The sequence below is a fragment of the Poromitra crassiceps genome, assembly GCF_964638095.1.
Source record: "Poromitra crassiceps genome assembly, chromosome: 13".
Classification (NCBI taxonomy): Eukaryota; Metazoa; Chordata; class Actinopteri; order Beryciformes; family Melamphaidae; genus Poromitra; species Poromitra crassiceps.
The window spans coordinates 4206182-4221548 of record NC_139644.1 but is presented as its reverse complement, the minus strand read 5'-3'; the positions used below and the strand labels follow the sequence as shown (position 1 = coordinate 4221548).

Genomic DNA, 15367 nt, shown 5'->3' with positions numbered 1-15367 from the left:
TGGAGGGGGGTCTTGGGCGGGGGTGTGGGACCCGGGCAGGGCGGGTGGTGGCAGCCTGGTGGTGGGAGTGGCTGCCCTGGGTGTCTGCCCAGCAGAGGGGCACTTGGCCTGAGTGTCTGTGCCCAGCAGGGGGGCACTTGGCCTGGGTGGTGCAGCCTGGTGTGGGGGTGGGGCTGGGGCTGGCCTGGGTGTCTGTGCCCAGCGGGGTGGTGCCGCTGGCGGCGCTCTCCTCTCTCCTCTTCTCCCCTCTCCTCTTCTCTCCCCCTCTCCTCTCTGTTCTCTCCCCCTCTTCTCTCCTCTCCTCTCCCTCTCCTCTCCTCTCTCCTCCCCCCTCTCTTCTCTCCTCTCCTCTCCTCTCCTCTCCCCTCTCTTCTCTCCTCTCCTCCCCCCTCCTCTTCTCTCCCCCTCTCCTCTCTCCTGTCCCCTCCTCTCCGGGCGGCCTCTCTGGTCCTCCCCCGCGGCTCTCCTCTCTCCTCTCCTCTCCTCTCCAGGCGGCCTCTCTGGTTCACCACGCTCAGCGGTTGCCTTTTATACACGTCGCAAACAGCGCAGGACAACGCAATTGGCTGGCTCAGATTTGAAACAGAGCCAGATTGGCTGGCTCTGTTTGCCAGCGTTGTCCTGTGATGACGTGTGCCCCATGACCGGATGAACCATATGGACTCCCCCCCCTCCCCGACTTCCTTGCACTATCATAGCTGCTGAGTGTACTGCACTATCCGTCAGATCCCTTTGCAATAGCTAACGGCTAACATTCGCTAGCTAGCCAACCAACCGGCAGCAGCTAACATTAGCTAGCTAGCTTGGTGCTGGGATAACGTAATGCATTGTGGGTAGTCGGCTACTGTGGCTATTAGCTAGTGGCTAGCGTAATAGTTAATTTACATGGCAGTAAAACCCCACTGAATGACCAAATTGATTTAACTTTTAAACATTTCGAGTAACACTGTTTCCATACGGACCCCCAGCGTTGGTTAGTTGTTTATAACGTGACTATATTTATAACTTTTATAACGTGCTCCAGTTTCCGGTTTATAATTGGGGCTGCAGCAGAGTAGAGGAAATGGCAAGCTGCAACAATAAGTCACGTTAAACCGGACCTTGTACCCACAATTATTTTTTTACGGTGAGGCATTCAAAAATAAGGTGGATACATCACATCACATCGCTTATATTTTGACATTCTGAGTGAGAGCAGAATTAGCTCAAGAGTTTGATGTAGGCTATATTACGCATGTCGTGTTAAAGTTGTGTGAACTGTCAGTTTTAAAATTGTAAACACGGGCAGCTGGCTAGAGTCAGACGCTCAAACTCAGGCTCCATAGGATTCCATTGCCGTTGCCACCCAGTGACGCAGTTTGTTTACCAAAATGCTGCTCTGCTGATCCCTCGCATAATAGCCTCTGAATGACATAGCAGGCTGTCTAGTAGCCTACAATACAGTGTTTATCACAACATCATGTCTGAATAGTCTAAAGTAACTTCAGCGTACCACAAGGACAGATTGTGTAAACATGTGCAGACTGTCTCGAGCATTGTGCTTTGAATCAGTGTTTGCACATTATTTGTGGGACAACATCCTGATGGATTATGTGAGTGTGGATGTCCTGAAACAGTGAAGCATGTTTTACTAGAATGTGCCAAATATAGGACCGAAAGAAGAAGCTTTTATAAAAGCTTGTCAGGTCTATTAAATGTTTCTTTGGCCATAATAAGAACCACCAGCTGATCACAAAAGCAGTTTTGCAAAATGTGTTTCTGCATGATTCAGAGCTGTATCCGAGAATGAAGCGTTTGAGTTAGTTTAACCCTTGTCCTGTGGAGGGCAGTAATACGCCCAGTAGCGTCTACACTGCCGTAAATCGGAAAGAAGAAGAAGTCTTGCTCAAGCGACAGCTTCAGTGTAAAAAAAATCAATCCGCTTGTAGCTGTGTAGCTACAACAACGTGTGACGTGGAACCCGGACATGCTGACATCTGTTCTGTACTCGGGTAGTTAGCTGTGTACTATTATTATCTATCAATTGAAAGCCTTGCTCTAGCTAACATCCAGCGGTCGTGTTGACACATCTACATGTTTAGAGAGACGGAAACAGCAGTGCCAGCGTTCATGTAGACTTGTAGCTGTTAGCAGCACTGCTAATACCTGTGCTACGATACTGTCACATCGTCACTGCGGACAGACAGACAGGTAAGGTTGGTTCACTCTGCTCAGGACAAAGTCACACAGCACATTGCTTTTCTCTGCTTATCTGGAGAATGACAGCATATATACACATTGACTTCCTGCCAGATTAACCTGCAGCTCTGTAACATATGTTCCATATACGCAGTGTTGTCGTGGTGCCTGGAGAAGTGGCTATACTCAACTTCCCACTGTTCTTTTTTAAGAGGACGTGCAGCAAAAGATAAACGTGTTCTAAACGGTGACTGACATGTTACACTACTTAGTTCACCCCAAAATGGGCCAGTAGTGTTGTCACAACATTGTCACTTGTCTACTGCTTGACTTCATGGGAGTCATTACCTAATCAGACCACGTGGCTGTGACGTCACGGATGCCGGAGATGACATCACTTCTATGGCATCAACATCATCTTTAGCAAAAGCAGGAATACACTCACTCATATCTTTATTAATGTGTCCACATTGAGTCAGCTGATCTCTGCTCGTCTGTCTCCTCTAATCTGTGACTCCTGCCTCCATTTGGCCAGTTACACTGTGTGTATGTATATATATGTATATATATATGTGTATATATATGTAAGCAGGCTAGGAAATGTCCTCATGAACTGAAAAATAGTCCTGGAAAAAGTCCTTGAAGGTCATTGAATGTGATGTAATATTGTGTGTGTGAACCCTGTGTTTATTCAGTGCAGCGATGGCCAGTCCGAGTGAGCTAACATTCCAAGGTAAGCTCCTAGAATGCACACACACACACACACACATATGTTCCATGGGCCTTCCCGATCTTTCATCTCCAGAATTGTGTTTACTGATGTCAATTTACAATCCACAGTTTTCAGATCTCTGTTTTAAGCTTTCACAGTTGTTTTAATATGTGTTGCTGCCGCATGTTCCTCTGATATTCAAGTGTTTGGCAATATGAATCTTAGTTGTTTTGAACTAATTAGTTGAGGTACAAGTGAAGTGAGGGCTGCACCATTATGCTTCAAATCATGATTCAATCATAATAATCATGATTATTTTTTGATCAATATTGAGATCACAAATGGACACACGTAACATCTTGGAGTCATGGATTATTCAAACATGCATGTACGCTTTTTCTAACTTATGCCTTTACACACAGTAATGTATACATACAGTACAAGTCCTGTGCTCTGCTAGGTGACTTCATCTGCTGGACAGAGAGAAAAACATTATCTTTTCTGCAGGAAACCGGATTCTACTGAGAATGAAAAACTAAATGATTTGATATCTCACTCCTGTATTGTGTGTAGAGTTTGAGGAAGCGGCAGAGCTGCTGTCAGCTGACCCAGGAGCCTCCACAAGCCCCGCCCCCCCACGAGGAGGAGGTGAGGATGTGAAACTAACCCTGTCAGAAGATGAGGAGGGGACTGAGGAGAGTTCAGAGGTGAGCAAAGGATTTGAGTGGACTTTTCTATGTGCTGAGCTGCTACATTTAATAAGCTATATATCTGCTAAGCTGCTACATTTAATAAGCTATATATCTGCTAAGCTGCTACATTTAATAAGCTATATATCTGCTAAGCTGCTACATTTAATAAGCTATATATCTGCTGAGCTGCTACATTTAATAAGCTATATACTGTATCTGCTAAGCTGCTACATTTAATAAGCTATATATCTGCTAAGCTGCTACATGTTCTGTCCTGATGAGGACAAAGTCATCATTTGTAACAACATGGAGATGTTGCCTTCAAAGCTTTACAGTCCATGGTTTCAATAGTATATCACTGTCCAGCTTGTATACTGTATATACTAGTGCAGCGACCAAGACGCATCTATACTTTTGGCAACCCAGTTTAGATGAAACCACGCCCAAACTCATTTGATTGGTTGCTGCAACTACGCCTTGCCGCCCTGCCAGGCGAGCCACTCCTCTGAACTCATCCACCGAAGCGAGGTGCACACACACACACACACACACACACACACACACACACACACACCGCTTCCCCGCCATACGCGTCGGTGTCCCGCGCCACCACTGACAACAAACTCCCGTAACCAGCAGAGGCGACTCTGTCTTTACAGCCAGGCAGGCACCGGTCAAAGAGAGCTCTTTCCCCCAAGTCCAGTGTGTTTTCCCCATTTCCCCCCCGTTCCTCCTTCCCCTGGAGATGTGTGGCTCGGAGAACTAGGAGCGCTCTCCCAGTGTTTCCCACAGGATTTTGAGTATTTGTGGTGGGGGACTGCAGACCCCCTAGGGGGGTGTGGGGGCATGGCCCCCCGCGAGATTTTTTAAAAACATTTTAAAGTAAAATGCATGAATTTGGTGTACTTTGAGAAAGCTTAAGAGCACAATTAAAAGGCTAGATCTATGAAGAACATGTCATCATTACTGTGCTGTGGGTTTACAATGACAAACTAAATTTCTCCCTATAGGTCAGGGATACTCAACTTGCTTTGCCTGGGGGCCACTTTCGTGAAATGATAGAAGGCGAGGGGCCAGTTAATAAACAAACAATATACATTTTTCTGTAGTGGATTGTAGGTTTTTGGGGTGTCAGCCGGAGTTTAGGCTGACAATGTTGTGCACACCGGATAGTTAGTTAAGTTAGTTAGGTTAAGTACTAGGGGTGTCACGATACACTAATTTCATGATACGATACGATACGATACACGATATTGGGTTCACGATTACGATACGATATTTTAACAATATTTTTTTTAACTCATTCACTGCCAACAACGTATGAACACGTTTTCAGAATCCAGCTGTTCCCTGCCAACAACGTGTTTACACGTTTTTGGCATCGATTTTTTTTTTTTGACGGTGGGTTGTGCATCTAAGCCTTTTACATCTCTTATATAATTATTGGAGCCACCGAACGTTTACAACCCATTCCACCGACCCACTAAGTGGCAACAGTGCTCTCCTTGCTAGAGGAAGGAAAGCATTTTTTTAACTTGTCAAGCCATTCTCAGCCCAGCCATTCTCCTTTTCGCGCTGATTGCTGGCGATGCGGGATTGCAAATTTACATAATAGATTCAGCCGATCTACTATGATCGGGTGATAGATTACAGGTGGACGAACACACTTTGAAACACGCAGCATAAATATGACCAGAATCGCAAAAGCTTCTCTCAACCAAAACTCCAAACGAGTGAGTCCATCCCGACTTCCTCAAACAGCGGCTGTGCAGACAGGCACAGGAGAGCAGCAAAGCACTGACTGGTGACAAGCTTGTCCGCCCACGGAGGGCGGAGTTGAAGCAACTCGAGAGGGAGGGAGAGAGAGAGAGAGAGAGAGAGAGAGAGGGAGGGAGAGCGAGAGGGAGGGAGAGAGAGAGAGAGAGCGAGAGGGGGAGGGAGAGAGAGAGAGAGAGAGCCAAAAATGAATGGTTAAAGTGACAGTTCCATCCAATTTCACAAAAAGCCGTTTATCTCTGAATATTCTTTTTCACGCTAAAACCATGCTGTATTCAACTGCTAATGCTTACATAACTACTAACTCTACAAACTAACTCTTTTAGACAGAGAAAGTACACATTCTATTAGTACTTTTGAGATATTGTATGTTCACAAACTCCAAGCTGAAACGAATCCTCGGCTCTTATAAAATGAGCCATAATCCTCAAAAAACGGCTTGGCAGAAGCTATCTACAGCAAAAAAAAAACGTCTGGCAGTCAATGTGTTAACAAAAGTAAATAATTTTTATGTATTTATTTATCATTTATTTAACCATGTGAGTCCCGTTGAAATCGAAACCTCTTTTCAAGGGAGCCCTGGGAAAATACTGGAAAAATAGTCTTTCATTTGAAATACACACAATACAAAACAAATGCTGTTTTTGGAAATTGTTATTATAATAACTAGAAAACAACATGGAAGATAATGCTTCTCTTGCAATAGAATGTGTCACACTGTCACAAACTAAATGTTTGTTGCATGGTGAAAGAAAAATAAAGTATACAATCTATTTCTTGAATAACTCATGCTCAATGGTCCCTAAACTTATGTAATCTTATGTACCCCTTGAGCTGTTTTGCCATGCCAGTAGTAGTCTACCCCCTCACTCATGCATGTTGATTCTGCTAAATTTGTTCTATTATTATTCAGGAGCAAAAAAAAATATAATTTTTTTTAAACGATATCATTTTTTTCTGACGATACGCATATCGTGACGTTTCGATATCGCGATATATCGTGCGACGAAATATCCTGACACCCCTATTAAGTACATACATAAGTGCCTGGGTAGCGAGGAGATGGCGGTATTTGACAATTTAGCAGCTAAATCATAGATTATTGAAAGATATTCCATATTCCAGACTGAAATGCTATAACAGAAGTGGAGTATTGGCCAGAATGACATGAACATTTGGACACTTATTCAGCGGGTATCTTGCATGTTGCGTTCAGGTGCACTGTAAAAAAAAAGAAAAAAATTGGTCAACATCCTTTTGTGGCGGTGCGCCGCAAATTCCTTTATGTATGGGAAACACTGGGTCTCCAAAGAGTTCTCTTTGAGCGGTGGCTGCCTGGTTGTCAGGGGTGGGCGGAGTGTAGCGTCGCGTATGAGGGCGTGACCAATCAAATGAGTTGGGGGCGTGGTTTCATCTAAACTTGGTTGCCAAAAGTATACACGCGACCAAGACTCGTACTGTACCCTTAATCCAGCTTCCCACCCGCAGACACGGCCAATTGAGTCTGTAGGAACATCTGACCAAGCAGGAAGTACCGCTGCCGGGGGTTTGAACCCGGGTCTCCGCGGTGGTTCGGCGAGTGCTTTTACGTTCATTGTGATAGTTGACTCTGCTCCCAGCTCTTAGGAGGACAGAAACCAACCAGTAGCTTCTGGACCTTTGAGTACTACCAGTCTTTCTTCAATGTGGACACAATGCAGGTACGATCAATAAGCCAAGCTGAGGGAAATGAATTTCCAGGTGTTCCCATATGAAGGAATATTATTAGTTGTCATTGAGAAGATGCTTGGATTCTCTTGATGCAGGTGTTGGACAGGGTTAAGGGCTCGGTGATGCCATTACCTGGGAGGAACTTTATCAAACACTACATTAGAAGTAACCCAGATCTATATGGTAAGTTAATAGCTCCATAATATTTAATTATTTTTATTCTTTGATTTTGCCTAGATTTGGATTTCAAGTAATTTAATCCATCTCCACCGACACTAAAAGTGTCAATTAAAAAGTGCAATGTTTGCATGTTTGCATGTTTGCACCCCCAGCTGCATGGATTTAATGGATCAGGTTCAGCTTAGTTAGAGGGCCAAGTTTAGGAGTTAGGGAATGTACTAAATCAAAGTCCTTATGTGTCCATATGTCTACAGCACTAATGTGTGTGTGTGTGTGTGTGTGTGTGTGTGTGTGTGTGTGTGTGTGTGTGTGTGTGTGTGTGTGTGTGTGTAGGTCCGTTCTGGATCTGTATAACGCTGGTGTTCTCAGTGGCCATCAGTGGGAACCTGTCCACCTTCCTCAGCCAGACTGGAAACCCCACCTACCACTACAGACCCCAGTTCCACAGAGGTCAGTCCTTTACTTCACTACAGACCTCAGTTCCACAGAGGTCAGTCCTTTACTTCCATCAATATGTGGATTAGTTTTAGGGATGCACCGATACCACTTCTTTCCAGACCAAGTACAAGTGCTTACATTTGGATACTTGCCAATACTGAGTACTGATACGAGTACTTAAAGTAGTATGAGTATGAACAGGCTTCTCTGCAATGCCTTATCAGCTGTGAGCCTGTTTGTGTTTTCAGGTTAAAATCACGTTGCTGTAAAGTGGCATTGGGTGCGTTTACTAGTGAGTACAGTACACGAGCACAGTATATTACACTATATTTTATTACATTATAAAACGGCTCTCTCAAATCAAGCAATCTGATTGGTTCACAGCCATCGTATAAATCCCGTAACCCACTCCAATAACCCATGGCCATGGGTTATGAGTTGCCATGGCAACTCTCTTACTAAAAGGCTTTGGTTACCTCAAATGACAATGTAGAAAAAGCAAATGGCGGAGACAGCTGTCAGATCCTTGTGAATCGATCTTCGCTTATAACTTTACTAATACTTCGCGGAAAATTATGTTTTGTACAAGAATAGACGCGGGCTAATGTCTTCTTTGCAAAAAAAAGGCTGTTAACCCCGCATTTAACCCCGTAACGTTAGTTGGTGTCGGGCTTTGCAGAAAGCTCTCAGCTTCTCAGCAAGCGCTGAGAATGCAGCGCTGTGCTCGAGCTGCGTGTCGGGCTTTCCAGAAAGCTCTCAGCTTCTCAGCAAGCGCCAGGATTGGCCAATGTCAACTTCAGTCTCCAGAACGATCCAATCAAATCACCCGCACGTTCTTGCGGTCCCGCCTTACAGTAGTGTTTCAACTGACTCTACCAGAATGCCATGCCAGTCGGACTTATAGTATTATTATTATTATTATATTATCATACTTGGAAACCATTTTATAAAAGCAATATAGCACTCGAGCGGCGTGTGTTGTGGCATATATCCCGCTGCTCAGCTGTTATCCCACTCGGCCTACGGCCTCGTGGGATAACAGCTGATCAGCGGGATATATTTGCCACAATACACTGGCTCTCATGCTATATTGCTTAAGTACACGAGCACAGTATATTACACTATATTATATTACAGTACACGAGCACAGTATATTACACTATATTATATTACAGTACACGAGCACAGTATATTGGAGCTATCGGTATCGGTGCATCCCTAATTATTTTAAAGCAATTATTGGTCCATGATGTTCATCTCTGTCTGGCCCCACTTGTCAGCTATTTGACCTCTCTGGAAGTTTCTCCCAACTGGCACACAGCAGGAGCGCCACCTTGTGGTCGTTTTCATGAGTTTTTTCTTTCCTCCAGTGACGATAGCTGCAGTCGTGATCTTCATGTACGCCTGGCTGGTGCCGATGGCCATTTGGGGTTTCCTGACGTGGCGGCAAGGGGCGGAGAGGCAGGTCGGAGGCTACTCCTTCCTGGAGACTGTGTGCGCCTATGGCTACTCCCTCTTTATCTACATCCCCACGTCGGTGAGTCCTCCTACTATATATATAGTATAGTATATATATGTATAATATGCACCTGATATATATAGTATAGTATATATATATGTATAATATGCACCTGATATATATAGTATAGTATATATATATATAGTATAGTATAGTATATATATGTATAATATGCACCTGATATATATAGTATAGTATATATATATGTATAATATGCACCTGATATATATAGTATAGTATATATATATGTATAATATGCACCTGATATATATAGTATAGTATATATATATGTATAATATGCACCTGATATATATAGTATAGTATATATATATGTATAATATGCACCTGATATATATAGTATAGTATATATATATATAGTATATATATGTATAATATGCACCTGATATATATAGTATAGTATATATATATGTATAATATGCACCTGATATATATAGTATAGTATATATATATGTATAATATGCACCTGATATATATAGTATAGTATATATATATGTATAATATGCACCTGATATATATAGTATAGTATATATATATGTATAATATGCACCTGATATATATAGTATAGTATATATATATGTATAATATGCACCTGATATATATAGTATAGTATATATATATGTATAATATGCACCTGATATATATAGTATAGTATATATATATGTATAATATGCACCTGATATATATAGTATAGTATATATATATGTATAATATGCACCTGATATATATAGTATAGTATATATATATGTATAATATGCACCTGATATATATAGTATAGTATATATATATGTATAATATGCACCTGATATATATAGTATAGTATATATATATGTATAATATGCACCTGGCCCTGCTGTCCAATCTCAGCATCACCATGGATACAACGGATAGTTCCGCTCCTTGATTGTGATTGGCTGAGCCACGTTCAAAGCGGTTGCACGGTTCCCTGCTCCTCTCCACTTCCACATCACCACTGCTGCCTGTCACAAGTTTACGTTGCAGATTTTAAATTTCCGTTGGAATGCATTAAATTACATTACATTACATTGCATTACATTACATTACGTCATTTGGCAGATGCTTTTATCCAAAGCGACTTACAATAACACATTTTTGTCAGCAATAGAGCAATCAACTATGGAGCACAGTCTATGACTACTACAACTTCTGAAGGAACAGTGGTACAAGTTTAGTTTAGTTTTTTTTTAAGAAAGAGAGAGAAAGAAGTTAGATCAAGAAGGGCCCAGATGGAGCCTGAAAAGGTGTGTCTTTAGTCTTTTCCGAAAGATCGGCAGTGATTCAGCTGTCCTGACTGAAGGTGGAAGCTCGTTCCACCATTGAGGTGCCAGGGACGAGAAGAGTCGAGATCGGGATGAGCGGCTTTTGACTTTTGAATGCTTGGAATGCATGGAGTGTGGTTCTTCATGTCACTCTTGGTGTGAAAGGTTTGAACACGAAAATTTGTCAACAAATATCTGAAACGACCTCAACTCTTTGGTCTGAAACGACCTGAACTCTTTGGTCTGAAACGACCTGAACTCTGATGCAAACCAATTTTGGTGCTTTTACATAAATATGATGCTTGAGGCCTGGACACTTCAGTAACTAACATCCAGCTCTGTGCGATCCGCTCCAGGTTTTGTGGATCATACCGTCTGAGTGGCTGCGCTGGCTCCTGATCTTGGTCGCCATGGTGATCTCCGGCTCCGTCCTGGTCCTCACCTTCTGGCCCGTGGTCCGTGACGACACCAAGGTGACGGCCATCGCTACAGTCATGACCATCGTGGTTCTGCACGCGCTGCTGGCCATCGGCTGCAAGGTTAGTGAGCCTAGTGCACGCGCTGCTGGCCATCGGCTGCAAGGTTAGTGAGCCTAGTGCACGCGCTGCTGGCCATCGGCTGCAAGGTTAGTGAGCCTAGTGCACGCGCTGCTGGCCATCGGCTGCAAGGTTAGTGAGCCTAGTGCACGCGCTGCTGGCCATCGGCTGCAAGGTTAGTGAGCCTAGTGCACGCGCTGCTGGCCATCGGCTGCAAGGTTAGTGAGCCTAGTGCACGCGCTGCTGGCCATCGGCTGCAAGGTTAGTGAGCCTAGTGCACGCGCTGCTGGCCATCGGCTGCAAGGTTAGTGAGCCTAGTGCACGCGCTGCTGGCCATCGGCTGCAAGGTTAGTGAGCCTAGTGCACGCGCTGCTGGCCATCGGCTGCAAGGTTAGTGAGCCTAGTGCACGCGCTGCTGGCCATCGGCTGCAAGGTTAGTGAGCCTAGTGCACGCGCTGCTGGCCATCGGCTGCAAGGTTAGTGAGCCTAGTGCACGCGCTGCTGGCCATCGGCTGCAAGGTTAGTGAGCCTAGTGCACGCGCTGCTGGCCATCGGCTGCAAGGTTAGTGAGCCTAGTGCACGCGCTGCTGGCCATCGGCTGCAAGCTTAGTGAGCCTAGTGGATGTGCACTGATATCGGTTGTTCTCTCTTAACCTCGAACAGAGATATGCAGGATATCTGTTGGTCAGGGCCCATAAGTAACACCCGCCAAGCGGCCAATGGCGACTAGATTTTACGAGTGATGCTCAGGGGTCTACCCGCCACGTGACCATTCCCAAAATAGGCGTCATGTAAAATGAAAAGTCTGTTTTGGTGCACAGCCGGTGTAGCTTCCTGGAGACGGTCTCTTAGTCTTCTGGCTGGGCGGGAGCCAACACTGTTTTTAAAACGGGGGAACTCACACCGGCACGCGCCGTGAGCACAAACAGCCACAGGCAGCACACAGACGGTGGTGAGCTGGGGTCTGCAGACCAGAGCCACAGGCAGCACACAGACGGGGTGAACGGTTAGGCGTCAGCTCAGCTTGAGCCTGCCTCAAGCTTCAGCTCTGCTTACGTTTACTTACTTAATAAGTTTGCTTATGCCTACCCCACACTACAGGATTTTCAAATCCTTGAAGATTATAAAAATCTTGAGAGCCCACACACTACAGGACAGAGAGAGCAGATTTTTTAACATTTCAATCTTGGGACACACACACAATCGCGTCTGTTCAAACGCAACCCCACACACTAGAAGATTATGCCGAAGATTCACCTTGGAAGCAGGGCTCGACGTTAACTTTTAAAATGCCTATTCAGTGTGCGCACCGGGTGTAGTAGTAGTAATAATGATAATAATAATAATAATAATAATAAATTTGTGTCATTTCGTTTTCTAAATAAATCTTATTTAAAAAAAATGTAAAATGTTTTTGAAGGATGTGCTGGTCAAGGTGTATGTTGTAGGCTTGTTGTAGGCTACATGCTTTGCAGTATAGCGTTATGCTGGAATTATGCTTGAAGTTTGGGCTGTCGCACGGAAATGAGAGACACTGAATCTTGATGAGGAAACGTGTGGAGCTTTTATACACTGTGTGGGTTTCTGCTCGTGGAAGTCTTGAAAACTCCACTTTGTCCGCCCAGCCGCGTCCATTCGGGGTGTAGGCCTACTGTGCACGGCCAGACGAAAACCGTCGGCACAGGTGTCTTGTGGAGGGGCGCGTCTGCTGATTTGACTCACTTTTCCGTGCGGACACTCGCCGATGCGGGAAGCATATGAGACCTAAGCGCTTGTTGTAGGCTACATGCTTTGCAGTATAGCATTAGTTTTCCGTCCCGTTCAAAGACGCACGGGTATTTCACCTCGATGACAATTTCCTCGTCCTTTGTTTCTGTGCGGGGCTGCGAGCGGACGCGGGCCAGATTATTTTGTGAAAAACTGTAATGGAAACACAGCTACTACTGGCTCTCTGCTCAAGATGCAATCGCATGTCGGGTTGTAAATATCTAACATGTTAGATATGCCCGATTCACAATCGGGAAGAGGCAGTCTTCCCGATTGTGAATCTTTGAACCCCACACACTACAGGATCATTTGGGAAGATTATCTGCCCGACGCGGCTCAAATCGGGAGCACCCCCGAGAAAATCGGGAGGGGGGAATCTTGGCCGTAATCTTGCAAATTATCCTGTAGTGTGGGGTAGGCATTACTCAATACTGGATCCACTTACTTAAGACACAAACAGGAAAATAAATAGGGTCCATGTCTTTTTTCTTCTATGCCCATTTGATAGTTTTACAATTTTCATGATCAACTAGAAATATATCATAGTTAATATAAGAAATATAGCAGTGAGATGTTCAGAATTAGGCTGGTTTTTTCAGCTTCCTTTGTGTTTTTAAATTCAGTTCCAGGTGGTATTCAAAGCTCTTCAAAAAGTCTTCTCTCATCACTGTCACGGATGGATGGTGTTATCTCTCCTCCCCTCTTTCTTTCAGATGTACTTCTTCCAGACGACGGTCCATCTAACACCGCTCCATACAAGTCCAAGTCCCCCTGTTCACAATGACACCACTCTCACCACACTGTCCACCAGAGCCCACTGACCAACGGGAACAGGGCGGGGTGTGTGTGTTGGAGGTATGCTAAGCTGGTGGAGGAGGGGTGTGTGTGTGTGTGTGTGTGTGTTGGAGGTATGAAGCTGGTAAAGCATTGGGGTGGGTGCGTGGCTCTGCTGTACATTTGCAATAAATGTAGATTTTTATTTTGAGTGCATCTGGCTTCCTTACCACTGACCCCCCTCCTGCCTTTTCCCCTCCTTTTCATCAGCAAGATTGAAACAAACGAGACACATTTAATACAAATAAAGTTGACTACTTGGATGAGAAAAATGTGACGTACAGCAAAACATTGCTAAACCTGAGCCCTGATCTGAAGGGCTGAAACCTTGGTATCTATTCTAGCCGACTTTGTTGTATTGAGATGTGCATTAAAAGGGGAAATGCTATTTATTTATTTTGAAATAGTAAGTGACCAAAGCCAAGCACAAAATGTCATTCTAAAAAGGCAGCGAGTAAAATGTCACTATATGCATTTGAGGCTGAAATAATTTGACTTTCCTGCTGAGGCAAATGATGTGAGTTTGTGAGTTGATAAGACTTTCCTTTAAATGACATGTTCTGATCATGAAATAAAAATATATAGGGAACTATTTTCTCTGGGCTCGTGTGTTGATCAGAGGCTCCGGAAGATTTTCAGATTTCAAAGTTTGGGAATGGCTGCCTTAAAGGTATGGAGTACCAATACAGCCCTAGTACTTCTGAACCTAGGATATGACTAGATGTTCCTATTGTTGCTTTCAGTTTTCACTGTGACTGTATCTTCATCTGACTTTATATTAACATACTTCCAATCAGCAGCTACAACAAGACTCTCCTCTCCAGGTGTTGAGCAGCAGTAGTACATCTTATTATTTATCTGACCTATTTAAACCATTCAACTCACACTTCATGTCATTTTAAGCAATCCTATGTTTGTGTTTGGTATGTCTAATATCCTTGTTTAGGCCTGTATTAGGAAACTAGACTATACATTAATAAACATTTAATATTTTGCAAAAAGCATCCCAGTCCTTTTACAAGTTTAAAGCTGCAAAGTGATTGGCTGCCAAAAAGTGGTTGCTGTGAAGGCAATCACTTGTTGGGACAGTATGTATTGATGACATCAAACAGAGACACTACAGTGATGTCATGAACATGAGACACTACAGTGATGTCATGAACATAAGACACTACAGTGACCCACATAACATGTCATGAACACAGACCCACATAACGTGATGAACATGAGACACTACACCATAACGTTTGAAATTAAGAAAAATTGTTGTTGAAAACATTTGACAAGAATTCAACCCCAGTCATCAGATTGGAAGGCAAGAACCTTATCCATTAAGCCATGAGCCTAAGCACCACCATCAGCGGGGGATGCAAACTCATGTATGGTGAAATAAGAGACACTGGGGGAGTTTTTTTTTTTTTGGTGCAGCCCCAAAACATATCAATTGTGTTACGGTATGGTTGTGGTTCAATATGAAAACCATTATCATTAGCACATCTTTTTTGACTTAATGCATGTGAAAGATCATGCCTTCTAAGTGAAAGGTTTGTGGTTTGAATTCCGGTAAGGAAGATGAAATGTTTAAGAGTCTTTCATTGGGAAACCCATTACAAAACTGCCTACAGATCCATTTTTATGTTAGTAAGGCTGATGGTCTATGAGTTAAGGCAGTCACCTTCACACTGCTTTCTATGCAGAGGAGTGCAGGTTTGATTCCTGCAGAGTAG

General features: G+C 43.8%; 1 protein-coding gene across 1 annotated transcript; it reads left to right on the top strand.

The window, feature by feature from the left end:
* The first annotated feature begins 1932 nt into the window (after positions 1-1932).
* yipf2 (Yip1 domain family, member 2) lies at positions 1933-14599 on the top strand. Its single transcript, XM_083648516.1, has 9 exons — positions 1933-2190; positions 2874-2911; positions 3464-3597; positions 6978-7058; positions 7164-7251; positions 7582-7698; positions 9057-9223; positions 10860-11042; positions 13520-14599. Exons 2-9 carry the CDS (start codon positions 2881-2883, stop codon positions 13625-13627), a joined length of 909 nt encoding a protein of 302 aa, XP_083504642.1. The 5' UTR covers positions 1933-2190; positions 2874-2880; the 3' UTR covers positions 13628-14599.
* The last annotated feature ends 768 nt before the right edge of the window (positions 14600-15367 follow it).

What these genes read in the sequence shown, in the direction of transcription:
- yipf2 (XM_083648516.1), top strand. Translation starts at nt 2,881, where the DNA reads ATGGCCAGTCCGAGTGAGCTAACATTCCAAG. An exon ending in TTATCTACATCCCCACGTCG is followed by an intron (nt 9,224 to 10,859) that starts GTGAGTCCTCCT and finishes GATCCGCTCCAG; the next exon opens with GTTTTGTGGATCATACCGTC. An exon ending in TGCTGGCCATCGGCTGCAAG is followed by an intron (nt 11,043 to 13,519) that starts GTTAGTGAGCCT and finishes TCTTTCTTTCAG; the next exon opens with ATGTACTTCTTCCAGACGAC.